The sequence below is a fragment of the Chinchilla lanigera genome, unplaced genomic scaffold (genome assembly GCF_000276665.1).
Source record: "Chinchilla lanigera isolate Chin_1 unplaced genomic scaffold, ChiLan1.0 scaffold00027, whole genome shotgun sequence".
NCBI lineage: Eukaryota > Metazoa > Chordata > Mammalia > Rodentia > Chinchillidae > Chinchilla > Chinchilla lanigera.
The window spans coordinates 1,961,961-1,981,173 of record NW_004955428.1 but is presented as its reverse complement, the minus strand read 5'-3'; the positions used below and the strand labels follow the sequence as shown (position 1 = coordinate 1,981,173).

The 19,213-nt window shown below is 43.3% G+C and overlaps 1 protein-coding gene across 1 annotated transcript; it reads right to left on the bottom strand.

Moving 5' to 3' along the window:
* Nucleotides 1-7,028: 7,028 nt before the first annotated feature.
* Nucleotides 7,029-17,738, bottom strand: LOC102010393. Its single transcript, XM_005386840.2, has 6 exons — nt 17,525-17,738; nt 15,756-15,978; nt 14,326-14,495; nt 11,149-11,350; nt 10,131-10,194; nt 7,029-9,333 (listed from the first exon to the last, which is right to left on the bottom strand). Exons 1-6 carry the CDS (start codon nt 17,730-17,732, stop codon nt 8,695-8,697), a joined length of 1,506 nt encoding a protein of 501 aa, XP_005386897.1. The 5' UTR covers nt 17,733-17,738; the 3' UTR covers nt 7,029-8,694.
* Nucleotides 17,739-19,213: the final 1,475 nt, after the last annotated feature.

Sequence of the window (19,213 nt, the reverse complement as noted above, 5' to 3'; positions counted from 1 at the left end):
AGAGATTAAAAACAGGACTTCACAAAACTCTTACTATTTCCACCCATGTCTATCAGAAAACCAGATCCACAAAATGCCCCATCAACAAGCAAAAACTGCTCTTACTTGTTTAATATAAAGAGGAGTTGATTTTCTGTATCAGACATCTGGGCAAGTAGGGACTCCATTTAATCAGAGGGCTTGGGCTTACATATGCCCTACAAATAATAATAATAATAACATAATAGTACTAATGCTTGTGCTACATTTGGAGCTTGAAATGATCGCTGACATTTCCCCTGATGAGGTTAAACAGCCCGGCTCACAGGGCTGCACATTTGCATAATAAAGATCAGGAGTCACTGCCTTCTACATCTCTCTCGGCACCAGTGTCTGGTGTCCTTGATTCAGGGACACCACATCCTAATGTACTTCCATATGCGGTCCCGTGCAGTGATTCTAATCTTTGGCTTGCATGTGAAATGTCAGGGTTTTTTTGGTCTGGGAGAACAACAAATTATGTTTCCAAATGAGAAGGTGCTGTCTGTAATGGAGAATATAATCTGAAAATGCAGAGGCAACATCTGTGACCCAGCATGCTAACCTAGCAAGCTCTAGTCTATTTTTTCCAGCCTATCAATTGATAGGAAAACATCACTTTAGATATAATAATTAATCGTTAGTCAAAGTGGATATCCCCATTGGCTCCTTACCACTCAGCCAATACCACCTCTCCTGTCTATAAATCAGGGAAATACGTACTTTAATATCCAATGTAATATATTTACAGGCAGCCTCTTTCCTCTATCAACTAACAAAACACTTTGCAGAAAACATCTCTCATCGCTGAGGGGAAGATGCTCCCAAGGTGCCATTTGAAGGAAGGAAAATGCAGAGCCCAGACAAAGGGTAGGGGTGACCTCAGGAAGGTGGGTGTGAACGCGGAAGAAGCATCTTGCGATGTTGGACTCGTAGCTGGACAGTGGAATAATGACGGTGAGCATCCTCTCCCTTGTGGCCCACTGACCCCTCTCTCCTTTGTTTTCTCTCCTCCCTTCAGCCCACACCAGGGCCTGTCACAGCCTGGTAGGTCATGCCCTGATCTGCCGTGCCAAGCATGCCAATCCCCAAAGCCCCCCACCCCCCAACTTCTTGGTTTGATGGATGCTGTAGGACATTTTTCTGCTCGATCCCAAGCTCTCTCTGGATCTACTGAAATATGTACAGGACCCAACAAGATCCCAGAAAATAAACTGCCAAGTATGATGAAAACAAAAGTAGATTTGAGAGTCAGAATGTGGTGATGGGACCCAAGATCTACCCCAGACTAACTCATTAGACTGTTATTGCTCAGGGGCCTTGTCCTCCTTAGTTGTAAAAAGGCATTGTTAGTGGTTTTCAGTCTATACTTGTAAACACCCTCTATTTTGGTGCTTCAAGATAAGAGAAAGGTGGGCTGGGGATTTAGCTCAGTGGCACAGCACCTGCCTGGCAAGCATGAGGTCATGAGTTCAATTCCCAGTACCAGAAAACAAAACAAAACAAAAGATAAGAGAAAGGGGAAGATGAACAGGTGGGAGGAGGAAGGGAAGACATCCCCAGAACTCAGCTCAAGCAGTTAGCTTTTATTTCACCTATTAGGCATTTTTTTTGTTTTGCTTTGTTTTGGTACTGGGAATCGAACTTAGGACCTTCCACTTGCCAGGCAGGTTCTTGTAATGGCTGAGCTAAATCCCCAGCCCTACCTATTAGGGTTTTTTGTTTTGTTTTGTTTTGTTTTTTTTGGTTTTTCTCCAGTACCGGGAACCGAACTCACGACCTTGCGCTTGCCAGGCAGGCGCTTTTGCCGCTGAGCTAAATCCCCAGCCCCCCTATTAGGTTTTTAAGAACTAAAAAACCATCAAGTCAGGTGATCTTTGAAGCCACTCAAATTTTTATATCCTGTAGTTCTCTATCTCAATATTGTCCACAACATTTAGCATATGCCATTTATCTTTCATGGGGCTGACTAGGTCATGAAGGAGTTGGACCCCTTCCTCCACCTGCAACCACCCCTCCTTACTAGACCAGTGGTTCCACACAGGGGCAGCTTTGCCTTCTAGGGAATATTGACAGTATCTGGGACATTTTTGGTTGCTCAAGTCAGGGAAAGGAAGTTACTTACATACTAGGTAGAGGTCAGGACACTGCTAAACATCCTACAGTGTACAGGACAGTCCCCCACACTCAAATTATCCAAAAGTCAATGACGTGGAGGTTGAAACTCCTATGCCTGACTGTAAATGAAAGGAAATATGGTCACCAATTAAATGAGTCAGGAATATGCCCTTCAACGTTCCACCTGCCCCAGCACACACTTTGAGGCTAAGTCCAATGTCAGTTCCTCTCTGCCCCAGGCGCCAAGATCTGAGACTCAAGAGCACCCCTGTCCCAAGGACACTTGCCCACAGAACTCTAGTTCACCTCTAGAAAGGAAGCTTGCCCTCCCTGCATGCAACACCTTGGAGTCCCCAATGTGACATCCTCCATGTCACTGTCAGCCATGTCTAACCCACACCCCTGCCTGCATGTGGCCCTCTATGATTGAAAACTTACAGCATTTTTATGTGATAGTGATATTTTCATGCCTGGATTGTAGTATGCTCACGTGGGACTGTGTAGGTGACAACAGAAGGTAGGCGAGGACATGATACAGTGTTAACTCCACCACCTGCGCCTGCCACACACAATCAAATAGAAATCACATACATCAGATGTGACATACACTTTTGTGGCTTAATGGATGAAAAACAGTGGTTACTGATTATGGCATTTCAACCTCCCTATGTGTGTGTGCCTGTGAAGACAGGCAAAGTTTAATGTTATTAAGCAGACGTATAAGTGCTCTTATGTAATTCTTTTTTTCTGGGACAAGGTCTGACTAAGTTAAGTTGGCCATGTGGGGCTCAAACTTGGTCTCCTCCTGCCTCAGCCTCCTGGAGTGCTAATCTTACAGGCATGTGCTACCACACCTGGTCCTTACATAACAAAATGAGGTGGTATAGGAAGTGAAAAAAATTTATCATTTTTTTGCTCATTATATTGTCATAATTGTGTATACAGCATCACTGATATTAGAAATGTTATACTAAAAAAATAAAGGAATTTTGAGATAATTCTTCTTCACTCAGTGCAGCCCAATTGACCAAAAGCTAGAGGCACTCATGCGGTCCACCAAGAGCTGATGGCAGTAATACAAACAGCTGGCTTCTCATTTACTTGATGAACACATGTGCATCAATTACTTTAGCTGTTTTAGAAACTATGTACAGCCCCGCACAAAACAACATTCCTGCCTTTATGAAGCAGCATAGGCTGCTGGTGGAGTGGAAGTGTCAGAGACCAAAGGCCCCAAGAAAAGCATGACTTGAATGGTGGTAACGTTGAGCGTGTCATGAAGCAGGGCAGGGGCCGGGAGTGTAAGAGGGGCGGTGTCTGTAGAAGCCTTTCTGGTGAGGCTACCTTGGGGTAAGGATCTGGAGGTCGGTGGGTGTGAGAGGGAATGGAGCTCCAGACCCCAAGATGGGACAAGGCAGCTGAGCGGCCCCATGTAGGTTCCTGGGATCTCTTTGCAGCAGAGTGGTCCCACGCATGCGCCTGGGATCTCCTGGCTACAAGGCGGATGTGTGGCGTCCAGGTGGAGCAGGTCGAGGAGGCTACAGTTCCTTCTCGGCCTCCTCAGCCTCATCGTATGTTCATAGTTTATTCCGAGGGAGATGGAAAGCCATTAGACAATTCAGAAACACTATAGCATAATCTGATTTATCTTCAAAAAAACTTCTCAAAGAAACTTGAAAGCTGCAGTTGTCCTGGCTGCTGTAACCATCCTCGTCAGTGGAGCGGGAGTCTCAGATGCTCACGCTTTCTTTTGGCATTTAAAGAACAACATGACCACAACCCCAAACACTGGTCTTCGTTTGTCATAAAGATCTTCAGAGATTGTTATGGCTGGTTTTGCAACTCCCTAGAGCCAGATGGAGCAGAATGCAAATTCCTTTAACTCGGAAAAAGAAATTCCTAGCTGATGCGCCACTAGTAAAAGGCTGGGGTGGAATAAAATCACAACATTCTGCATTCCAGGAAGACTGGGATTGATGATTAATACCGGAAGTTCAAAACAGGAAGAGGGTCTGGCCAATGTCTGTAATTTATTCATAAATTGTCAGTTCTTCACAGACAACTTTTCAAGTTAACTGTGACACTTGTTTAAATATTTACTGGCTCAGTGACCTATTTTTGTTCTTGTTGCTATTAATTAGAATTTTTTTTAAAAAGAAAACAAGCATTGTAACAGCAAATTAACGGAGACAGCCTCAAAGGTGGGGTAGCTCAGCCAAGGTACAGTTCGGCATTACTGCGATTTACTAAAATTTTATTTGTGAGGAAAAATTCATCGAGTGTATCAGAAATAGTCTTTAAATGTAAAAAGGTTAAGGTCCACTCTTATTCCCAACCTGTGGTTATTAAATTAGCGCAATCAGTGTAAAAATATTTCTTTAAAATATAGAGCTTCCAGCAACTGCTTTTCCATTATTTTCCTTTAAATGAGTGTTTAGCCTCAAACCCCCTTCCCTCCAAGAGGTTGCAGTGCTGAACAATTCTATATCTGTTCTTACAAAAAAAATTTTTCAGATGTTACATTTTGAGTCCTTTGCTTTTTAAAAATTTTAATGGCTTTGTGCTTTGGTGACAGCCTCCCAATCAAGTCAACACTTCCTACTCACTCTCCTCTGAGGCATCTTTGAGGCCAGGCTTAGATGACCTTCAAGATCACGGTCACTGAGGGGTTTCATGTTCCTGGACCACAGGTCTGTGGCCTCCAACTGTCCTTCCTAAAAGGGAGTTCAGTCAGAATGTGGCGGTAAAAATACCTGATACACAGCAGGGATTGTAGCCAGTGACTACCATGATAGCTTGTGTGGCATGAGTGCCCCAAATTTCAGGGCAGTGGGGTGGAGAGTGGGCACTGCAGGAAAACATCATTTTAAATACAATAATTTTGATTAATAATGAAGAAGTTGTTATGGAAAGGGAATTGTTTTGATGGTTACAGACTTTCTGTAAAGGGGCTAGATGTAGACAGTATCACAGCTGAAGTATGACATTAACAGTGGCATGTCAGATTGGTTGGTTAGTTGCAAGTAGATTGTACCCTATGGCCAGAAGAATAATTCTGTGATCCAGTTTTCTGTAATGAGGAAGCTGAGACTCAGAGATTTAACCAGCCCTTCTGCATTGCCTTGTTGTTTGCCTGAGGCAGAAGACTACCTAGAGAAGAGAAGAAGCCTTTCCCTGGAATCTGGAGATTTCTCTCATCCCCTCTGATGTTCAGCAGGAAAAATGACCTAGGGCACCCCCAGGGTTAAATGGTTCTTCCTTCTACACTACCATAAGTTCCCATGGCAGGTCAGCAGTCTAACCACAAACTGTAGTAATTTAAAGATAGCTGAAAATCCTTTGCCATGTCACCCATCAAAGGTAAAGTCTATTGTCCTTGCTTTTCAATAATGAAGGTTAGTCCTGTGACCAGCAGTGACAGTAGAGGGTAACAGATGTAAAACTATGTGTCTGCCAGTACTGAGTCTTAAGAGACCTGAAGCTTTCAGTTCAGTGGAAGCCAAGGTGCAACTTTCCTCAGTCATGTCAGATTCATCCGACATAGGCTGCCTCCACCATGCTGCGTAAGTTCACACCCAACAAGATCAAAGTCTTATACTTGGGCTGGGGATATAGCTCAGAGGCACAGTGCCTGCCTGGCAAACATGAGGTCCTGAGTTGGATTCCCAGTACAAAAAAAAAAAAAACAAAAAACAAAGTCTTATACTTGAGGGGTACCCATTGGTGCTGTGTTTGTCCTGGCCCCCAAGATCAGCCACTCCAAAAAAAGTGGGTGACGGCACTGCCAAGTCAACTGGTGACTGGAAGGGTCTGAGGATTACAGTGAAACTGGCCATTCAGAACAGGTAGGCTCAGACTGATGCAGTGCCTTCGGCTTCTGTCCTAATTATCAAAGCCCACAAGGAGCCACCAAGCGACAGAAAGAAGCAAACAAAAAAAAAGATTAAGCACTGTGAAAATATCACTTTCAACAAGATCACAAACATTGCCTTACAGATGTGGCACTGATCTTTAGATGGAGAACATTTTGAAACCATTAAAGTGATCCTAGGCACTTCTTAGTCTTTGTGCTGCAGTGTCAATGGCCACTCCCCTCCTACATCACAGATGACATCACAGTGGTGTAGGGGAAAGAGTTCAGTGAGCTAAGGAGCATAAGGGAAAATATTTCAGTAAAAGATGAACTGACACACAAAAAAGAGAGATCTGCACCTATGGGAATGTGTGCTAGGAACATTCACTCTTAGAATCAGCTACTGTGGTAGTAGAAGGCATAAAGAGAAAAACCAGATTGGTTCCCACATTCATCAGCAGTCCCAGTCCCAGCCAACATGAACCACCAGCCATGTCAGCAAGCCATCTTGGATGTTCCAGTTCTTTGGCAACACAAGGAGCAGAAAAGCTGCCCAGCTGAGCCCAGGTCACTCCAGGATCATGAAAGATAATAAGCAATGATGGTAGTGGTTATTTCAAATCACTGGGCTTTAGAATAATTTGTTCTACAGCATAAATAACCAAATTAGTCTGTTTACATAAGAAAATAACCTCTTGGATTGGAAGATCTGAAAGGTGTGTTACATGTGGTACACCTGGCTCTGATGTGATGGGGCCAAACAAGAGCATACCACTGCTGGGATCCCTCATTTTCACTGTTGGGAAGAAGGACATCTTATAGGAGGGCTGACCATCTACAAAGGATATCTGTATTCCCCACTGGGAGGACAGCACATCTTTTTCCCCAGCATTCCTAAGACACATTCATGTGTGGACACCTAAATTACCTAGGTTTACTTGTGCTTAATCACTGAAGCTTGGGAACTCCGGTACCTCATGGTACTGATCAGTTTTTCATTGCTAAGACAAAATACCTGACAACTACAACTTAAGGGAGAAGAGGTTTATTAAGGTTCACAGTTTCAGGGGTTTAGTCCATGGCTGGTAGGCTTCAAGGCAGAGACACTATAGCAGAAGGGGCATGGAAGAGGAAAGCTGCTCCTCTCATGGAATATGAGAATCAGAATGGGTTGGAAAGAGCCAGAAAGGAAGGGGTCAGAGACCAGATATAGTACCCAAGGTCATGCCTCTAATGACCCACTTCCTTCAACCACCACTTCACCTCTGAAGAGCCCATTCAGCTATAAACTCTTGGGTGGGTAAATCCACTGATGAGGTCAGTGTTCTCAATCCAGTCACCTCTGCAGGAATCTCTTAATCCATCTAAACTGACAATGAAGATTAACTGGCACACTGGTCCAGGATCCAAGAGGCAGGAGCCTTAAGGTTAAAGTAAGCTAGAAAAACACGACCACACACTGTGTCTTTTCCACACAACTAATTTAAAAAAAATTTTTGTTGTTGTAAGAGGAGTCACAAATTCCTTGCTCTTCTTGAAAAATCAATGAGCTCATTCCTCATTATTGTGTTCTTGTGAAGGTTAAATGTGAAACTCTATGCAAAATTTCTAGCATCCTACTTCTATGAGTTATATACAAAGTAAATGAATAGCATTTCCAAATGTGGCAATTTCTGTTTCTACTTGAAAAGGGATGGTGGTTCTAACCGCTGGAAAGTTCACTAATTCCAATGTGTTATTTTAGGTGGACATATTTAACAGTCATATTCAAGCCTCTCGGTCCAGCACCATTGTGGAACATTTGCTAAATCAAAGTGATCTTTGTAAAGATATGAGAACAGATAGTCTTCATGTTGCTTTCTTCCTGACATTTCTTGAGAAGATAAGTAAAGGCTCTTCCAACTTTGCTGGTAAAATATTTTAAGCCTGACCTTTGGCAAAAGGCAATGTGCCTTCTCGCTGTTGGGAAATACAAGTCTTCCCACCAAAGTGTAAATGGACGGGAGGCCCCAGATCCATTTACACCTAATGGAGAAGTTGCTTGTCCCACTTTGGGGCTTATGGCCTTGTGCTGCATGTATGTTTTCCCAAAGATGTGTTCCAGCCAGCTCTCTAAAACTGACCTTGCTTTGGATCCATTTCCATGACAGATTTTCTAGACCACCTTTCCAAAAAGACTGAATACCTTTGCATTCACCTAATGTATTGAGTCAGAGATCCAACTGGTTTCCAAACTCCAGTTGAAAGGAAAACTTCTTTTAGGGTGGTTTGGAGAGACAGGGGTAAAGGCTTCAGTTCTTTTTTCTTACAAGAACCACAAACCAGACTTTTTTTTTTTCAAAGAGTTAGAAGAGATGAGGCTGAGACGCTGAGGAGGGACAGACTTTCTATTTCAGTGGGTTCCTTAAGGCAACAGAGGAAGCTTAGGCCACAAGAGTCTAGTTAATGAGAGGGTTATATAATATTCATTGTGTTGAATTTAACTCTTCAAACAGAACATCTAATTGCAAAAAGAAAAAAAAAGAAGCCAAATTACAGATGTTAAGACAACAAAGCTCGGGAAGAACTCCCTTTGTTGATAAACCTGTCCTTTCGCTACTTCCTCCCCTAACTGAATGCTGACAGGAGGCCCGGGGAGTCTCTGTCCTCATCAGGAATTTTCATTAGCTTGTTTTGACTGAGACACTCCATGGGACCTAAGGAGGCTACTGAGGGGCATGGCATGAGGGTCTTCTCAGAGGACTCTTTTTTTTGCTACCCACAGAAGGGGTGATCCAGTTGTATTCCGCTTGAACCAGGACAAAACTGTTTTCCCCAATTCTCTGGACATGCACAGTCTCCCCACTGTCACTCCTGACAATAGCGCCTGCAGCAGGCTCACTGAAGGACACTTTTCTCTGTTTGTGGCAATAATGAGTGTACAGGTAGCAAAGGCCAGCAGCCAGGGCTATGCCCAGAGTTGCTGACAGGCTTAGCAGAAGCCCCAGTCTAGGAGTTGTGAACTGGATCCCCAAAGGGGCACTGTCTTCCTCTAGCCCAACTTCAAGCCTTGGGTTGGGCTTGCTAGGGTGTCCCATGCCAGCTCCTCCAGTCCCCTTGCCCACTCTGGCCTCCTGGAGTTTCGGCTTGGGTAGGAAGCTGGCAGAAGGCCTTGGCTCCTCTTCATGGCCATCAGTGGCAGATAGCCTGGAAATGCTAGAGATGTGGAACTCAGGAGTTGGGTTGGCTGCCCCAGTCCCATGACCTCTGAATGCCTCGGAGGACCAGTGATGCTGGGGATTGGTAAGATGCACAGTGTGCAAAGAAGGCATCATCAGGGTCCTATTAGAGGCCACCACCTTGTCCTAGAAACGAGAAGAGAAAAAGAGTCAAATTGGGCTGATCTTCCCTCCAATGTGCCACTAAACTTTGCAACTGACTTGTGTTCTTTAGAGATAACATAGGCAACAGCTCTTGCCTCTTGCATCCTCCTAAAAGAGCTCAGAGTAAAAGGCCCAAGTAGATAAACACACACTTGTAATCAATGGAGACAGAGTGGCTAATGGAAACTCCACACAGTGTGGAAATGAGTTATAACAATAAAGTTATAGTCCTTAAGGGGCTTCCAGGCCCATGTAGAGGATTGTGTCCTTTCTGATGGCTAAAGGTTTGAGTGTCTTTTATGGTAGGACTTATGCAGGAGGGATCATTTACTCTTACTGTAGGTTCCAAAAAATTTAAGACAGAATATTATGCCATGTTTTATTTGGTGTTTCTTCTAAGACTTCAAAGAAAGATTAAATCACTGCACATGTATATTTTATATTGTCCATTGATCTAACCTCTGGGACCATATATATTTTGAGGCCAGTGATATGAAGGAGGAGTGCAGGGGGAAAGAAAGGAGGAATTATTAACCAAGGCTAAGTGGAGAAACACATTGCTAAAACCATCAATTTCCTCAATTGCCAGTAACTTTGGAGACACTGCATCGAATGGGAAGGCTGGTATTGATTAGTGCAGAGATACTTTGTGTATATCATGCCCTGGCTTTCAATCTGACTTTTGACTATTAGTCTAATAGCTCTTTTCTCAGCCTGGAGCTTCCCACTCCAGAGCCAAAATGCCAACCTTAACCCCAATTCACAAACCAAACTTTTACCTGTTCATCTGTACCCAAAGACAGGCAAGTTTCCAATGAATTAAAGTTTTTGTCACCTTGAGTCCTAGGGAGAGAGCAGATCTAAGAAAGAATCACTAAATATATGAATTAGAAGCAGTATTTCCTACCAGTTTGTTTATGGTGATGGAATCAGATTTCCAGAGGGTAGAGATGGGGCAGAAGTGAGAGGATTGTAGCAAAGAACTCACTAACTACTATCATTTATTAGTTTGTATAAAATATATTTCTACATTGTATTATAAATATATTTTTAAAATTGTTAGTATACTTTATTTTTAGCAGCATCTCAGCAGCTTCACTCCATCCAACACAATACAGTTCTCCTGGGTAATTATCATACCCAACTCTTCTGACCAGTAGCCCTGCTACAGTGAGGGTGTTTCAGGAACTTACAAATAAAAATGGCTGCATAATTCAAAATAGCTAAATCTTCCAAGTGTGCTATATGTCCATCAACAGATGAATGGTTAAAAAAATGTGGTATTTACACTTAGTGGAGTACTACTCTGCTATAAAAAAAGATAAATGTGAATCATTTGTAGGAGAATGGATGCAACTTGATACCATAATGTTAAGTGAAATAAATCAGACACACAAACTTAAATATTGCATGGTCACTCTTATATGAGAAACCCAAATTATAAACAAAGAACAAAATGAAGGATAATAGGAAGTAGGGAGATAGACTTTTCTTAAATGGGGAAGGGGATCAAAAGGTAGAAGACAAGAAGAAGGAAGGGAGAAAAAGGAATGAAAAAAGAATTAAAATGTGTTATGACCATGTACCAACTCTGTAACAGGAAAGTGAATATTATGTGCTGCAAACATATATGTCTAAAAAAAATAAAGTGAAAGGAAAAGGAATAAAAATGGTTAAGGTCTTTCTTTGTCAGACTTCAAATTAAGTCTTCCTACCACCTGGATCAAATGGCCCCACCATCACCAATTATCTCTGCCGGTCCTTGATTTAGAAGCAAGAGCCCCTGGGAAGACTCACCTGAGTGCCACAAGCCTTTCCAGCCTATGGATATCCAGTGATGGTTCTAGGGTTGGGTTTCTGTCCCCACTGGGCCCCTGGCTGATGCTGGTTGCAGTAGCTGTGTGCAAAGGATTTGGGGTCAGAGTCTGGGCATCCGCAAGCAACTTCATCACCACAGGACTGGTAGGAGCAAGATGTAGGCTGTTCTCCTCCACAGCTCCTGTAAGAGCAATGGCAAAGAATCTGTGCATTCTGTGGAAGAGAGAGGGGCATTGGGAGCTACACAGAGACCCAAAGAAGCCACAAAGAGACAGCAAGAACCTTTTCTCTGCATTGATTGGTACACACAACTATGATAACAGTGGGGACTCTAGTGAGCCTTAAGGATAATCACTAAATGTGAACCACTCAAAGATGCTTTGCCCAGTAACATAAGGCCCTGACAAAGCAACAAAATACTCATTTCTTACATGTATTAAAAGAAGTCCCTGGCCCTTCTGGGCTTGTGTGTTCTGAACAGCCAAACCACACAGGGAATACAGAAACCAGTAGACAACTGTATATTTCTACTCTCTTCAAAAAACTACTTCTACCTAAAAGTTAAATCCCACAAATTTTTAGAAGACCTTGGTCTTCTGCCACATGAACACTGTAAGTTTCTCTGGTGCTGATAATGACCTGAGTTTCTCCGATAGGCAAAAACAAAATCACTGCCCTTGATTTCCCCTTTGTGACTGGCTAGGAGGAGGGCCCAGGGCATCAGAAATAGCTGCCCACAGGGCAGCAAGCAAGTGCCAAGTTTAGAATTAGATTATTGTCTGAGTTCAGTGTGCCTCTCTGCTCTTCCTGGCTTTGGGGAAGTCTTCCGGGAGCATTAGTTTCTTCACTTGCACAGTGGATCCAATAATGGTACCCAGGGTATAGAACCATTGAGGGGCAACGTGAAGTCACTGACATAGAAACATGACAGTGCGCGGCACACGCAGCCTGCGCTGAGCGTCAACCACAATAACAATCAGAATACAGAAATAGGAACCACGTTGGCAGAAGTCTCTCTGGACAATGTTCAGTGCCCCTGTATTCCAATGCTTTCATCATTCAGAACACTAAGGTGAAGAAATAAAGCAGCCAAACCTGCATACACAGCAACAGTGTGGAATTTGTGCCTAAACTCTGAGCGCCCGTGATTATTTCAACCGAACCTCTAGTGCATGACATTGTAGTGGTGGCTGTGGGTGTAGCAGTCATATAGGTTTGCCATTGTGCCTGAACTCAAACCTGGGAGGAGAGATCCTTACATGCTCAATCACTGAAATTTTGAGATGGTACCTTAATACCAGAGCTAAGAAGCTGAATACATTGGTGGTGTGTTCTGAATGTGTCCCCCAAATTCACATGACAAACCTAATCCCCAGTGCAATAGTCTAAGAGGTAGGGCCTTTAGGACATGATTAGGCAGACCCCTCTGAGACTAATGCCATTATAGAGAGGCCTGAGGGGTTTGTTCACCCCTTCTGCCAGAGGACACATATAAGGCATATATGTAAGGGAGAGAGCTTTCCAAGACTCCAAGTCTTCTGGCACCTTGATCTTGGACTTCCCAGCCTCCAGAACCAGTGAGCTACAGCTCCCTGTTATTTATGAGTTGCCTAGTCTAAAGTATTCCGTTTCCTGAGTGAGCCAAAACACTTGTTTACCAAGGACGTATGAGAAAAAGATTCATCCAGGGGTATTTGGACTGAACATCGAAAGCTTTGTGGATCATCCCAAGGAACAGTTAATGTGAGGAGATGTCAGAAGAAAAGCATGGAGATATAAAAGTAAATCATACCTTAGAGTGGGAGAGCAGGACCCCAAAATGTCCCAAGGGTCCACTGGCAGATATGTTTGCGAAGTACTATATATTATTTTGGGGAATCACCAGAGTTTATATAAATTATTGGGCAGGGCATGTCCAAAGGGGAGGCACAGGAGCAGAGACACAGAGGCACATTGGCTGCTGAGACTGCCATATGTGACCCCAGGGTGGACTCAAAGCACCCAGTGGGTCAGGCACCCAAGAGGCTGAAGGACCAATGTGACACTTCCTGCAGAAGCCTCACTTTCAATACTATCCATATTTCCACAAACACGGTTCTGTTTGCGATTGCAGTGCAACAGTTGCCTATAACAACTGTTGCATAAAGTTGTTATAAAATAAAATAGGAGACTTCAAGCAAGGGTCTCCTGCAAGCCAACTCTCAGAGTGTCTTGGTGGAAAAGCTGGAGGCACTGAGTTGGAACAACAGAAGAAGACAAAGGTTTTTGAGCAAAGGTGGGAGAGAGAGGGCAGCCAGGGGTTGTCTCTGTCCCTGGGTCTCCTAGACTGACAGGAGGCAGGGGTTCCTGCTGGAATCCGGTCTTAACATATCAGCAAAGAATTATGGAAATTACAGAAAGAAAATGGGGTTAAGTGGGTGAGGATCAGACTTGTGCAAGCAGTTGGATGTCTGAATGAGTCCATCTGTCCTCAGCCTTTAACTGGAAATGGATAATGAGAATGGGTCCCAATGGCAGGAATTTTCAAGCAGGGCAAACTTTCCCTTGCAGTCTCGGCTTTTGTTTGTTTGTTTTGTTCTGTGTCTTCTTTCAGAAGCTCATAGGCCAGTGGAGTGTAAAATCACGGGGTAACCCAGGAAAAAGTTGATTCCCATTGAAACGAGAAACTCTTCTGATATTGTTCTCCACCCCAAGCTGCAGAGAACTATCTGTGTATTGTGGAAAGGAACAATAAAAATTGCTTTTTTGAAAAAAGGAGAAGAAAAGAGCTCATTTCTTTTTCAGTGTGCCCTGCGTCACTTCAGGGGTCGAAGGAAAACAGCTGAAGTATTGTGCAGACCTGCAAACTCGGGGAAGATGTGTGCTGTTTGGTTCTGCAGCGCAGCTCTCACCGTCCACCCCAGGGCCCTACTTAATTTGTTAGGTTGAGCCAGACAAAGCACATTTGCTGTGTCAAACTCGAACTCACCGCAAGGAGCCCCTCTCTCTCACTGCCAGCTTATCACCGCCCCAGGTATGGTGGTTACAGGACAAGGCGGGTGTCTGTTGCTTGTGTTGCAAGGACAGGAAACTGGCAGTACCAAAGTTGTATGTGAAAACAGATCACTGTAAAGTAATAACGACAAGCAGGCTAATGAACATGGTGGCGAGCTGTACCTGGGGTGGTTTCCTCATGATAGCCCCGCCTCTGCCCAAGGGCTGGCACCAGTGACCCAGGCTCTAAGCTGCTGAGGTCATCCAAGTAGGCGCTGGTGTGTGTCTCTTGTGATACAATGGGCGATTCAATCCTTGCCCAGTAAACGAAATACGACTGGACTACTGATAATCTGTGGAAAAAGAGAGAACAGAGTAATTCAGGGATTTAGTTTCCACTAAGTAATACCCAAGGCCATCCTAATAGCAAAGAGAGAACAAAAGTCCAAATGAATAGAAGAACTAGAGATTATTTTATTTCCCTTTGTGGGACTTCATTCTTCCAAAAACAACCCCCAAAACCCAGAACTCAAGAGGCGAAAGTAATTAAGAGAGGTTTCTATACAAATAAATTCCTCTTCCTGGATAAATATGAGCATCAAAATTCTCACTTGAGGGTAGGGGTATGGCTAGCTCAGTGGTACAGTGCTTGCCCAACATGCTCAAGGGCCTGGGTTCAATCCTCAGTACCGCAAAGAAATTTTCTATTTTCACGGGAACTAAAAGCTGTCTGGAACTGTTTAGACTCAAAGAAAAGGTTTCTTCTTCAATTTTATTATTAGCTGGTATTGATATACTGTCAACTGCATCATTCGTTAAAGATTTCATAATTCCAATGCACAGCCGTGCGATTGTATGGTAATCACAGATGCTATTGGAGATTAAAGATGAATCACTAACATTCTAAACTATGTCTTAAGTACATAATGCCTTTCTTTCGTACAAATTTCTTTCACAGATGTTGTGCCACTGACCCCTCCCCCATTCTCCCTGAGATAGGGATTGTTGGCAATGTCATCCTCCCACTACTGGTATTCAGAAGGCTGTCATCACAGTGTGACTAATGTAGCTGAGGTCACCCAGAGAATCAAGAAACCAGTGATGGGCATGGTTTGGGCCTTGAATATGTGGCTTCCAGACTCAGTTCTTGGTACCATGGGCGAGGATTCCGGGAAAAGGAAGAGCAGGGTGGCTTAGAGGAGGCTTCCAACCAGGTGGCTCAGCTATTTTTTCTGTGACTTGGAGACAACGGCTTCTAAGCTACTTACTGGGCCATACATGGCAATCTTGCATCAGCCAGGGGTTCCCTTTTTTGTCCTGCTGCCCTCCTGGGGCTTCAGGAAGGGATGGAGGACACCCCAGTGTGGGTCGTGAACCTTGTCTCTCTCATGGCTCCTGGTGACCAAGATTTCTCAGTACCCAGGGAGGATCGGACAAGGCCAGGGGGAGGGTGGAGTCCTGATGCCATTTTAGTGCTGTAGCTTCAAGCACCCTCAGGGCCTCCTTCTGAGGTGATTATATAGGAAATGGGACAGAGAAACAGGAAGGAAAGGAAAAGCCTCGCTGAATCCTCAGACCGGGCTCTGTAGCTTAGAAACAGCATTCTGTCTTACAGGAACCTGATGTCCCCCACAGGCAGGGCAGGGGCCTTCCATACGAACGAGAGGTTTCTTTTCGGAGACTTGTCCGCGTGGGTGACGGTGTCGGCTTCTTCAAGACACGTCATCAGTCTGGAGTGAGGGGGAATGAAGACAAAAGTGCCAGCTGTCTGATGCTCAGACGCGCTCCGAGCCTGAAGCAGAAAGCCCATGAAATCTCGGCTGCTTCTCACCGTCACTGCAACAGAGGGGCAGGGGACACGCGGGACTCAGGCCATGTAGAGATTTCACGCAGGTATTTTCAACGGAAAGCTTCAGACCCCGCCTTCCCCAGAAAGTGAGCAATTCCTTGGGAGGCGGGGTCCTGCTTTACACCAAAATAAATTCCATTTGGGCTCAAAAGTGTGTAAACATGAAATATAAATAAATCAGAGAAATATATACTTTTTTCTTTTTTAAAAAATATTAGAGTTAGAAATGCCTCTATAAACAGATGTAGTGGCCATATGGGAAAAGGTGAATAAAATTTGCTGTATTATTAAGATTAGTTGATGCTAGATGAAGTCAAGACAAGTGATAAACTCAGAAAAGTCTTTACAACATCTGTAACAGCCAAACATACAGAGGTAAGGTGAGCCACTAAAAAGATGATTCTCCCCAAAAGGATGAAAGGACACCAATGGAAAATAAAACCAGCTCATCATAATTCAAAAAGCAATTATAAAGAGGACACTCTTTTATATCATACTGGCAAATATCAAAATGTGCGATTATAACCAGTATTAATAGAACTGTGGTAAAACTAGCATCCTTGTTCACTGGCACCGGACCAACTCTTTGAGGTCAACCTTCTTTATTTAAATGCAGTTGCCCCTGATGCACGCTAAAGCCCTGGGGAACCCTGAAAAAAGCAAGTGAAATGAGGCAGAATGACAGACCTGTATCACCCCACGATGTGAGACACTAAGAGTAAGCAAACTGATAGAGACAGAACAATTAGAAGTGACCAGAGGCTGGCTATCTGTCTATCTGTCTGTCTGTCTATCTATCTATCTATCTATCTTCTATCTATCTGTCTATTTATCAGTGCTAGGGATGGAACCCAGGGACATAAGCATGCTAAGCATGCAGCCTATCACTGAGCTCTGTATTTTATTTAAAAACCTTGTTGTAAATAGTTTAGGTATATAGCATGATGTCTTGCTATACATAATGAAATGGTTGCTATAATCAAGCAAATTATCATATCCGTCATCTCCTTACAGTGCTTACTGATGGATGAATGCTAGTTTCATAATAAGAAAATAGTATAGTTTTCTCATTTACATGATACATGGTGCCAATGTATTAGGGTAATCTCTGGGACACAATACACTCATATCTTCTGAAAAGAAGATAATATTTCATAATCATATCACTTGTGTTCTCTTAGATTACTATCAGTATAGAGATCAGTTATGCCGCCATTTTCTCTTTTTTTCTTTTTCTTTTTTTTTTTTTTTTTTTGTCTTTTTGAAACAGCCTCTCGCCATGCAGTTCAGGCTGGCCTTGAGCTCACAACGATCCTCCTGCCTCAGCCTCCCTAGTGCTGGGATTACAGGCATGCACCACCATGCCCAGCTTATGCTGTCATTTTCATGACACAAAAACTTCATGTTTATTTTTGGCCAAATTAGTGCTTCTTAGGTCTAAGCCATATTTTATTTCAGGAAGCTCCCAGCGTGGAATATCCCACCGGTTCTCTGGGGCTTCTGTGCTTCTCTCGAAGCCTCTCCCACACATACCTGGAATCTGGTCCCCTGGTGAGTAGGAAGACCTGCTGGCGTGGATGGAAATGTGGTGGGTGCTGGGGCGCTGGGGCTGGGCTCCCACATGTCTGGGCTGCATGTCCTCACAGGCCACCGCACTGGCACCATGGGAAAAGGCAGATGAGCAGGAAGCCAGGCAGAGGGTGACACAAGCCCAGCCTGCAAGAGCAGCGGGGACCTTCATCCTGCTCTCTCCTGTACCACGAAAAACAACAGCTTCAGGCAGATGCCACTCCAGAAAATGATACAGGGTAATATGGATGTGACTGACCCAAATCCCACACTCCCTTTGCACCTGATATTCACAGTGCTGCCTCTTGAAGGTCAAGATCAAGAAGACATACCAGGTTATAGGAAGCATTTCATTTCTAAAAACATCATTTATCATTTTTTAAAAAATTCTCATCTTTTTTTCATGAGGCAAGACTCTTTTTTTAAAAGAAGCTTTAATTATTAAATCTAACAAATAATACCTGAAAATGTTTGTTTCCTATAGTGAACTTACAAGTTTTCTGTTAGCGAAGGGCAAGGATGCGTTATAATATTTTATTGCTCAAGCAGACACCAATATTCCAAGGTGGTTAGGGGGCATGATACATGGGGACTTGGATTACTAGTGTCTTATCTGCACAATTGCAAATTTCAGAGTTAAATGCTACAGAAACTTATATATATTATCAGTTATTTAGAAGTAATTAAATTTTCCATCTTTGATATTCTTTTGTCCTTTCTCTTCTTTTTAGTTGTATCACTACTTCAGAAGATAAGCAGAGAAATTACACCCAAGCTGATTCATTCTGTACCTTATTAAATAGATTGGTGAAAGAAAATCAGCTCAGGAGTAGAATACAATGATTGGATAACATAGCATTGATAATATTTTGTCATGTAATTGTAATTTGGTAATACTTTATAAGTTTCATTTTTGTTTACAACTTCTAATGCCTATCAACAGAAAGAGTTAAAAGTTGACAATGTGAAAGAAATTGATATCTAAAACTAAAGTGAGAGAGAATGAATAAGACATATGAAAAGCTCTCTGAGTGAATATTTAGGAGGGCCTCAGACATATTTCTAATAGTTTTACATTTTAAGTTTTGTTTATATTCTTTTACCCAATGATTTTTTTAAAAATTAGCTAATATTTTGATCTAAGGGGCAGCACAAAGCAATGCTATCCCTTCCCTTTTAGCAAGGTGACTTGAAAGGGTAAAAATAAACTACAAAAGTATGGTGAAACTAGCTATTAAAAACAGGAGATTAAGGAAATAATCCATACAAGCCAATAAGCTCATCAATCTCTACCCCTGAGGCTGACCAGGCCCAAGGAGATGGGAACAGGCTATCGCTCAGATCTCTCAGACTTACCGAAAGAGTCCTTCAGACAACACCTTTCTCTTCTAGGTTTGTTTTCCATGAGACAGTACGAGTCAAAAACCTCTACTGCACAAGGAACCATTACTGTGGCTTCCCAGAACTGAGAGAGTGAACTACAAGCTGTAAAAATTTGCTCTCAGTGGAGTGGCCCAGGGACTGTCTGTGTTCCTTCACAAGGACCCTTAAGAAATGCCCCTTAAGCCCTTATCGATGACAGAAGGTGGTGTCCTTCCCAAAGGCAGAGCAAACTCAGGTGCCTATGGAGGAAAAGAGCAAGTGCCGCGTCTC